The 9,991-nt window shown below is 42.2% G+C and overlaps 1 protein-coding gene across 7 annotated transcripts in view; it reads left to right on the top strand.

The window, feature by feature from the left end:
- The window catches only part of ZNF638 (zinc finger protein 638), a 140,010-nt gene continuing 135,796 nt past the window's right edge, over nucleotides 5,778-9,991 (top strand). For 3 of the 7 annotated variants that reach the window (XM_005662475.3, XM_021087384.1, XM_021087382.1), the window contains exon 1: nucleotides 5,833-5,998. In XM_005662475.3, coding sequence (XP_005662532.1) covers nucleotides 5,883-5,998 — 116 coding nt within the window. In that variant the 5' untranslated portion in view covers nucleotides 5,833-5,882. Of the gene's footprint in view, nucleotides 5,999-9,991 lie in introns of all 7 variants that reach the window. The other 4 variants (XR_002342574.1, XM_021087383.1, XM_013996059.2 and 1 more) reach the window with 3 other exon arrangements.

The following is a 9,991-nucleotide window of genomic DNA, read 5'->3' as shown; positions in this document are numbered from 1 at the left end:
CAGCACTTATTGTTTGTAGATGTTTGGATGATGGCCATTCTGGCTGGTGTAACCCCATAGTGGTTTTGATTTGCATTTCTCTAATGATGAGCCATGTTGAACATCTTTTCATGTGTTTTTTGGCCATCTGTATGTCTTCTTTGGAGAATTGTCTGTTTAATCTTCTGCCCATTTTTGATGGAGTTGTTTGTTTTTTGGGTATTGATCTGCAGAAGGTATTTATAAATTTTGGAGATGAATCCCTTGTCAGTCGATTCATTTGCAAAGATTTTCTCCCATTCTGTGGGTTGTCTTTTCGTTTTGTTTAGGGTTTCCTTTGCTGTGCAGAAACTTTTAAGTTTAGTTAGGTCCCATCTGTTTATTTTTGTTTTTACTGTCATGACTGTAAGAGGTGGCTCTGAGAAGATGTTGCTGTCTTTTATGTCACAGAGTGTTTGGCCTATGTTTTCCTCTAAGAGTTTTATAGTGTCTGGTCTTATATGTAGGTCTTTAGTCCATTTTGAGTGTATTTTTGTGTATGGTGGTAGGGAGTGTTCTAGTTTCATTCTTTTCCATGTGGCTGTCGAGTTTTCCCACACCACTTATTGAACAGGCTGTCTTTTCTCCATTGTATATCCTTGCCTCCTTTGTCATAGACGAGTTGGCTGTAGGTGCATGGGTTTAATTCTGGGCTTTCTGTCCTCTTCCACGGATCTATACTTCTGTCTTTGTGCCAGTACCATACAGTTTTGATGACTGTTGCTTTGTAGTAGAGTCTGAAGTCAGGGAGCCTGATTCCTCCAGCTCCATTTTTCTTTTTCAGGATGTCTTTGGCTGTTCTGGGTCTTTAGTGCTTCCAAACAAACTTTAAAATATTTTGTTTGAGTTCTGTGAAAAAAGTCCTTGGTGATTTGATAGGGATTGCATTGAATCTGTAGATTGCCTTGGGTAGTATAGTCATTTGGATAATATTAATTCTTCCAATCCAAGAGCATGGTATATCTTTCCATCTATTTGTGTCATCTTTGATTTCTTTCATCAGTGTCTTACAGTTCTCAGAGTACAGGTCTTTTGTCTGTTTAGGTAGGTTTGCTCCTAGGTATTTTATTCTCTAGGATGTGATGGTAAATGGGATTGCTTCCCTAATTTCTCTTTCTGCTCTTTTGTTGTTAGTGTATAGAAATGCCGTCGATTTCTGTGTATTAATTTTGTATCCTGCAACTTTGCCAAATTCATGGATGAGCTCTAACAGTTTTCTGGTAGAGTCCTTAGGCTTCTGTAGGTATAGTATTATGTCATCTGCAAATAGTGATAGTTTTACTTCTTCTTTTCCAATTTGGATTCCTTCTATCTCTTTTACTTCTTTGATTGCTGTGGCTGGGACTGCCAAAACTATATTGAAGAGTAGTGGTGAGAGTGGGCATCCTTGTCTTGGGAACTCCCAAATGAGAATCTTTTAAAAAAATTCATAATTTAAGCCTCTCATAATTTCAAAACAGCTGCATCTACTACATGTTATCTTTTCATCATTATGTAAGGCAAATGCCAACAAGAGCTTCCCTTCCCTTTGTAATCTACGTAAGATCCCCCCAAACATCATTTGGGTGTCTAGAGCCCTTTCCAAGATCACTAACTTCTTTTTTTTTTTTTTTTTTTTTTTTTTTTTTTGTCTTTTTGCTATTTCTTGGGCTGCTCCCACGGCATATGGAGGTTCCCAGGCTAGGGGTCGAATCGGAGCTGTAGCCACCCGCCTACGCCAGAGCCACAGCAACGCGGGATCCGAGCCGAGTCTGCAACTCACGGCAACGCCGGATCGTTAACCCACTGAGCAAGGGCAGGGACTGAACCCTCAACCTCATGGTTCCTAGTCGGATTCGTTAACCACTGCGCCACGATGGGAACTCCAAGATCTCTAATTTCTGAAGGGCTTTTTTGTCCATCTTTTTAGGGACGCACCCACAGCATATGGATGTTCCCAGGTTAGGGGTTGAATCAGAGTCGCAGCTGCTGGCCTGTGCCACTGCCACAGCCACAGCCATAGCAACGCCAGATCCAAGCCAAGTCTGTTACCTACAATGCAGCTCACAGCAATGCTGGATCTTTTAACCCTCTGAGAGGGCTGGGGATCAAACCCTTGTCCACATGGATACTAGTCAGGTGTGTTACTGCTGAGCCACAGCAGGAACTCCTGAGGGACTCATTTTCCTGTTTTCCCTGGCTCTGAGCCCCTGTATTAGCGGTGCTGTCTTTTTACCATTTCAACTGCTTCAACTTCAGTGTCTTCCTGTTTCTACAAATCTAAACTCCATTCACACGGAGCTTTAGTGAGACTTTGAGGTTTGAGAAAAAAGCTTAAAATGTATATATTAGACACTCCTATTCCTTGGAAGTCTAATTTCTGACCCAGTCACCAGAGATTTCTCACCAGCTTTCAGTCTACCCAGCAACCCAGACATCTCCTCTCAGCTCCCCTCCCCCATCCCTACCTGGCTTGGCTCATCTCTTCTCCCTACTCTCTCCCTTTCTCTCAGGAGCAAAAATAAATTCCTCTCATGCTTTCCTTTAAAGCAGCTTTTCTTGTGTTGCTAGGGCTGCTGCTTATGCCCCTGTTTTTAGTCTCATCTTATACCAGAAAGAGCTTATTAGGGTATTTTCCCAAACACAGATAGTTTTTCTTTCAAAGAAGAATTCTGGTACCATTTACCCCTAAATGTCCTCCTCTTTATACTCAGCCGTGTACAAGTATTTATGTATAGTCATCAGAATTTAGAAACCAATTTTCCACCTTCTCATTATTTTACATGTTCTCTTTCCCATTTATGAATATAGTCCATGTTTTCTACTTTCTTAAATACTCTTCTAATGATCAAGTATTTGAGTTGGCTCTAGTTTTATTTAGTTTTGCATTATGAATAGCATTGCTATAAACATTTAGTGAAACTTGATTTTTCTCATTTGGATTATTTTGAGGAAGTATATCCCCAAATGTGGATTATGGAAGAAATATGAATAATTTCATAGATCTTGTGTTTTGCCTCAGTGTTTTCAATAACATTTGTCTTGATACATAATGTTATCAGTTTAAGATTTTTGCCACTTTTCTTAGCTCTGCTAATATCCTCCTTTGTAATTTTCAAATAGCCTTGCAGCCAAATTAACTTCTCCGAATTTCTTCATGTATGAAATATTTGGTCATATGCTGTGACTTCTTGTTTAGTGAAGTATAAGTATTGATTCTGTTTTAACTTTTTTTTTTTTTTTGCTTTTCAGGTCTGTACCTGCAGCATATGGAGGTTCCTAGGCTAGGGGTTGAATTGGAGCTGCAGCTGCCACCCTACACCACAGCCACAGCAATGTGGGATCCAAGCTGTGTCTGCAACCTATACCACAGCTCACAGTAACGCCAGATCCTTTACCCACTGAGAGAGGCCAGGGATCCAACCCGCATCCTCACGGATGCTAGTTGGATTTGTTAACCACTGAGCCGAGACAGGAACTCCTGTTTTAACACTTTTATTGAGATATAATTCACATATCATATGATTCATCCATCCAAAATGTACAATTCAATGAATTTTAGTATACTTACAGAACTATGAAACCATCACAATAAATTTTAGAACATTTCATTACCCCCCCCCAAAAAAGAAACCCCGCACTTCTAGCCAATCCCTTCATCCCACCTCCAGCCCTGGGTAGCCACTAATCTTTCTATCTCTATAAATTTGGATATTTCACATAAATGGAATCATATAATATGAGGTCTTTAATGACTGGCTTCTTTCACTTAATATTTCCCAGATTTTTCCATGTTGTAGCATGTATTAGTCCTTCATTTCTTTTTATTGCTGAATAATATTCCATTATATGGATATATCATATTTCTTTATCCATTCACCAATTGACAGGCATGTGGGTTGTCTCTGCTTTTTGCCTGCTATGAATAATGTTGCTGTAATCATTGAGATACAAGTTTTTGTGTATACTTTTGTTTGGGGATATATATGTAGGAGTGTAACTGCTGCGTCATTTGGTAACTCTGTGTTTAACTCTTTGAGGAGCTACCAGACTGGTTTCCAAAGTGGGTGTGCCATTTTGCATTCCCACCAATAGTGTAAGAGGGGTCAAATTTCTCCACATTCTTGCTCTATGAGTTTGCTAGGGCTGCCAAACTAACCAAACAGACAGGGTAGCCTAAGCAGTAGAAATTTATTTTCTCACAGTTCTAGAAGCTAGAAGTCCCAGATCAAGATTATGAGCAGGTTTGGTTTCTTCTGAAGTCTAATTGGCTTGAAGATGGTTACAATCTTGCTGTGTCCTCACATGGCCTTTTCTGTGTGCATGCATATCCCTGGACACCAGGCGCATTAGGTTATGGCCCCACCTTTACGACTTCATGTCACCTTAGTTACCTCTCTAAAGGCCCCATCTCCAAATACATATATATAATCTCCAACAATTAAGACAAAAGACTAGAGCTCTTCCATTGTGGCACAACAGGGTCGGCAGCCTCTTGGGAGAGCTGGGACTTGGGTTCAATCTCTGGACTGGCCCAGTGGGTTAAAGGATCTGGCATTGCAGCAGCTGTGGCTCAGTTTGAGGCTGCAGCCAGGATCTGACCCCTGGCCTGGGAGCTCCATATGCCATGGGGAGGCCAAAACAAAACAAACAAACAAACAAAAAAAAAAACAAAACAAAGAAAGAAAAAAGAAAAAGAAAAGAAAAAAGACTAACATTACTGAATAGAAAAATGGGCAGAATGTTCGCAAAAAGGAAATTTCAAAGTTAAGTTTGAAGTGTATAGAGAGATGTGGTGAAACAGGCACCCTAATAAACTGGTGCAGGAGCATAATTGAAACAATAACTTGATGGAATACTATGCACTCCTTCAAAAGAATGAAAGTTGTCCAAGATATAGTGTTAAGTGAAGGAAAAGCAAAGTGGCAAAACTGCATAGAGTACAGTGTGTCTGTGTGAGATCCAGAGCAGGAGAGAGGAAGAGTTAAAAATAAACACAACCATGTGAAATGCAGAGAAATCTTTGAAAAGATATGCAAGGAATTTGTTAACAGTGTAGCGTAAAAGGAAAGAAAACTAGTAGCAGTGCCTGATGGAAACTTTCTTTTCAGTGCATATCATATATTCTTGACACTATTGGAAAATTTAACTGTCACACACAAGATCTAGTAGTCTTTAAGGAAAAAAGAAAAAGAAATATGTGTGGACTGTTCTCCACTGTGAATCATGGCCACTAGGATCCAGGGTAATATGCCTTTTGGTTCTCTCCCCTCTGTCATTGCAAAATGTGACTTTTGTTATTGGAATGCATCTTACCCGAGCTCCACTAGTTAACCTGTTTCCTTATCTACTGCATTTGACTGGGAGATCCTCTAAAGTAGGGGCAGTTTCCCATTGCCATGCGTCCCCAAGCACTGTGGCTGGCCATCCATAAACAGCACATGAAGAAATGTTTACCTAAAAAGGGAAAGAGACCTTGCAAAATTAGAAGTCTGTCTCGCACATCTTAGACGCTCACAGATCTTTTATTGGCGAAATGTGTTTTCCCTCCCCACTCCTCGTTCACTGAAACTCACTGTTCCAAACGGGGCCACACGTAAATCTGGACGCTAAGACCTCCAAGCCAGAGGCGTAGCTGGGAGTCAGGCCCGGCCCGGCCCGGCCCGGCCCGGCCCGGCCCGGCCCCGCCCCGCCCCGCCCCGCCCCGCCCCGCCCCGCCCCGCCCCGCCCCGCCCCGCCCCTGGCTTCCCGCGCTCCGCGCCCATTGGCCGTTTGGGACGGGGGGGCGAGTCCAAACGCGCGGTGCCGGGAGCGGGAGGAGCGGAAGGTTAGAGGTGTGGGGAGTGCGGAGATCCTGTGCGGATGCTGCCGGAGAGCCGCTGGCTATGCCCCGGGACTGCGTTCCTGCCGGGGCTACAACCCCCGCTGCAGCAGGGGCTGCGGCGCCGAGCTCCGTCTCCGCGACAGCCTCGGCGCCCCGGGCTACGGACCCGCTGAAGCGGTGAGAGCTCCTTGGGCTCCCTGCCCTCTCCCTTGCTGAGGGGCGGTTGGCACTGGGTGGGCAGGCAGGGGCGGGCTGGCCGGCAGGGTCCGAGCCAAGGTATCATTGCGTCGCGCGGTTGGGGCCTCACCCCCCTCGCCCCAACCCGGTGACTGTTACTCCCCAGTCGTCTGGTCTTTAGCGCTAACCAAGTTGTGTGTGCTGAAGCGCTCGGCGGGTCAGCTCGCGGTGGAACGCCTCACCGGCAGTTGTCGCTTGACTTCGCGGTCCCGGTCTTCTTGGGTTCTGGACAGGCTCCGTGGACGCGGCGCTGTGCGGACAGGTCTTGGGATTAAGTAAATGATCGATACGCTGCAGGTTATTGGTGTGGTGGGGTGATGAGGGGTGGGGTTCGTTTCGAAGTCAGTGAAATAGCTTGGATAACTCGAACTCTTTCTAAAGATTGCTCTTAAAAAAAAGTACATTATAGAATTTCATAATATGCTGTATCCCAGTAGTCGATGTCAGGGTAGTCATTTGAAGGAAACACTGACACTTTGGTTTCCTAAATAATACATTTTGAATTTTCCTATTTTAGGTAACAGATTTCTTTCTTTAATGGAATTTCTCAAAGTACAGGAAAATAAAAGAAGCTATGCATTTCAAAGTACAGAAAAGTAAAAGAAACCATGCGTACCCTTTTGAATCATCAGTATTTATTTTCCCCCTTCAGTTTGCTTAAGCTTGTTTTCACCCATTTCTGCACACCCGGGTTCCAGATTTTGGAAAGATGTAAAAAGCGCATGCGCCGGTCCCCCCCCCCCCCCGTCCCCGCCCCCGCACACCCAGATCCCACTGGATAGAGGAAGGAATTCGGTCATGCCCCCCGAAGCTGGTTCGGCTGCAGACTCGTGTCTGTCCTCAGGCGCCGAAAAGGATAGCTGTTGATTGCAGCGAATTGCATTTTCCAAGAGTCCCCAGGAAGCCGAGCTGCACACCTGTTAGGACACTGCTCAAGTTTCTGTCTGGGGGGCACTTCGTAGCAGCATCGGCTCTTTCTTTTCACTTTTGTGGCCTGAATCTGTCTCCAGTTCTTTTTTGGGGGTCCTGTAGAACCGACACTTAGAGTAATTAAGTGAATTGCTCTGACAACCCAATACCAGTACTGCACTGCCCTCTCTCAATCTCTGTGGATTTTGTTGCGAGTTGTTGGGAGCCAGGAGTGAAGAGAATGATACACATTTTGCAGACCGGAATCCTGTGATATCGTGTCATGCTTCTTGGCTCTGGTTTCCCGGTTCAAGTTCTGGTGGCATTGTTTCGGTCTGCTTTGCCCTTTTCCAAGCCCCCGTGGGTTGATTTGAGTCAAAAAGGAATGTTTATTGCCTTATCCCCTAAGGATTAGGAAAAGGGATTGCAGGATTGAGAAAAATGTGCTGGAATTTAGTCTGCCTCTTTCCGAGATTCAGATTATAGATATTTTTAAATGAAGGCATATTGGAGATTGTGGAATACTGTAGTTATTGTTCTTATTAGGGAGTTGGAAAATAGAAATGCTACTCTCTTTTATGTAGTAATTATGAAAAGTGTAAATGTTTTAAACACCTTTTAAAATTGCTTCTGTAGATTCTCTTGTAAAATCAAAATGGATCTTTTCTGTTTTTTTGTAAAAGGACTTGGGTTTTGTTAGTTGTCTGGATTCTTTTTTTTTTTTTTTTTTGGTTTTTGGTTTTTGGTTTTTGTCTTTTCAGGGCTGCACTCACGGCATATGGAGTTAGTTTTCCAGGCTAGGGGTCTAATCCGAGCTGTTGCTGCCGACCTACGCTACAGCCACAGGAACGCCAGATCGGAGCTGCGTCTGTGACCTACACCACAGCTCATGGCAACGCAGGATCCTTAACCTCCTGAGCGAGGCTAGGGATCGAACCCCGCAACCTCATGGCTCCTAGTCGGGTTCGTTTCCGCTGCACCAAGACGGGAAGTCTTTTTCTTTTTTTTCTTTTCTTTTTTTTTTTTTGGTTGTCTGGATTCTGAATGACTTCTTATTTGAACTTTAAGTGTATTTTAGGGAGGGGAGTTGAGGCAGCTGTAAAATACAGTGACTCTTTACCTTTTGCTTCTGGGAATATTTTACGGCTGACCAGAACTTACTTAGTACTGATCTATGAGAATAGAATGGTTTAAAGAATGTGTGGGAAAATTTATGGTCTCCAGAGGAGGCAGTTGGGGGGTGGGGTGGGGGGATGTGCTTGGGCTGTGGGATGGAAATCCTGTGAAATTAGATTTTTATGATCATTATACAACTACAGATGTGATAAATTCATTTGAGTAATAAAAAAATAAAAAAAGGAATGTGTGGGGATTGCTCTTTAGTTGATTTACAATGTTGTGCCATGGACTGTTCTTTTTTTAAAGTTATATTATTTTCATTATGATGTGTAGAATTGTATAGTGTGTTGGATCTCACCCAAAAATAGTTTGGGATGTCAATGGAGTCCTTGGAATGCAACAATGATGTTTGTTTTTAAAAATTTTGAACTTTCTAAATAACAAGGTCCTAGTGTATAGCACAGGGAACTATATCTAATCTGCTGGGATAGACTGTGATGAAAAAGAATATAAACAAAAGAATGTATATATGTGTACATTATATATATATACATATACGTATAACTGAATCACCATGCTGTACAGCAGAATTGGCACAACATTGTAGATCAACTACAATGTTATTTTTTACACTCTAGTAAAAAATAAAAAAAAGCTAAACAAAAACATTTGAGCTTTTTTTATTTTATGGTTATTAATATTACTATAAAGAAATTTTACCAAATACAGAAAAAATGTATATTGTTTAGATCATCAGCTTTTTGAAAGGTTATTTTTTTACTAATCTACTTAGGTCTGCTTTCACCCACAACTAAATAGGTTCCAGATTTGGAATGGTGTTAATAGTGTTGAGTATGTAATTTGGGAGAGTAGGGGCTTATTAAAAAAATGTTGTTTTTCTCCATTGAACTGTCAGCACCAGCAGAGATTATTAAGACATTTTCTCCTTCAAGAAAGGGATCTGGTGCTAAAATGCTTCAATAATTTTGAATATTGTAACCACTAACATTAAATGCTGCAGTTTTTGGTTTTTTTTCTTAATTTATCTTTTTGCTATTTCTTTGGGCCGCTCCCGCGGCATATGGAGGTTCCCAGGCTAGGGGTCTAATCGGAGCTGTAGCCACCGGCATACGCCAGAGCCACAGCAACGCGGGATCCGAGCCATGTCTGCGACCTACACCACAGCTCACGGCAATGCCGGATCGTTAACCCACTGAGCAAGGGCAGGGACTGAACCCGCAACCTCATGGTTCCTAGTCGGATTCGTTAACCACTGCGCCGCGACGGGAACTCCTGCAGTTTTTTTTATAATAGCCTTAAGTTGGAAGACTCTGAGAACTTGTATTTTCTGTCATCCCTCAGTGACATGTCACTGCTAAAAGAGTTTGTCATAGAGACCTCTCTTTGCGGCCTCAAGATTTTACTTGCAGCATTCATGTAAAAGCTGTGGTTTTGATATCAAGGTTTGTCACCTTTTTTTTTGACATGTTTTACATGAGCAAAATTTTGCAGTTTGAGTTTTGGGGATTTACTTGGTACTTGAGGCCTCACAGATGGAATTAGTAAAGGATCCTTTGTCATTTCCCCTAAGTATCTTATATTTACTTTCCCATTTATAGTTAATTAGGTTTTTGGAAGGCATATCATTCATACTTATTAAAATTTTTTCAATATTTTAGATATGTTTGACCAGCAATTCCACTTCTAGGAATTAGTTCTAAGGAAATAGTAATGGATATGTACACAGGATTAGTTACAGGAATGTTTGTTGCACTGTTGTTTATGATGATGAAACTTTGAGAAAACTAAATGCCTCTAAAAAGGGACATGGTAAAATAGTTTAACTCATAGAATATAATAACTCATACTGTATATGAATACAATGTAAATCTATACAACCATGAT

Source organism: Sus scrofa, chromosome 3 (genome assembly GCF_000003025.6).
Source record: "Sus scrofa isolate TJ Tabasco breed Duroc chromosome 3, Sscrofa11.1, whole genome shotgun sequence".
Taxonomy (NCBI): Eukaryota; Metazoa; Chordata; class Mammalia; order Artiodactyla; family Suidae; genus Sus; species Sus scrofa.
Note: the sequence above shows the minus strand (reverse complement) of the source record. Positions and strands in the feature narration are given on the sequence as shown.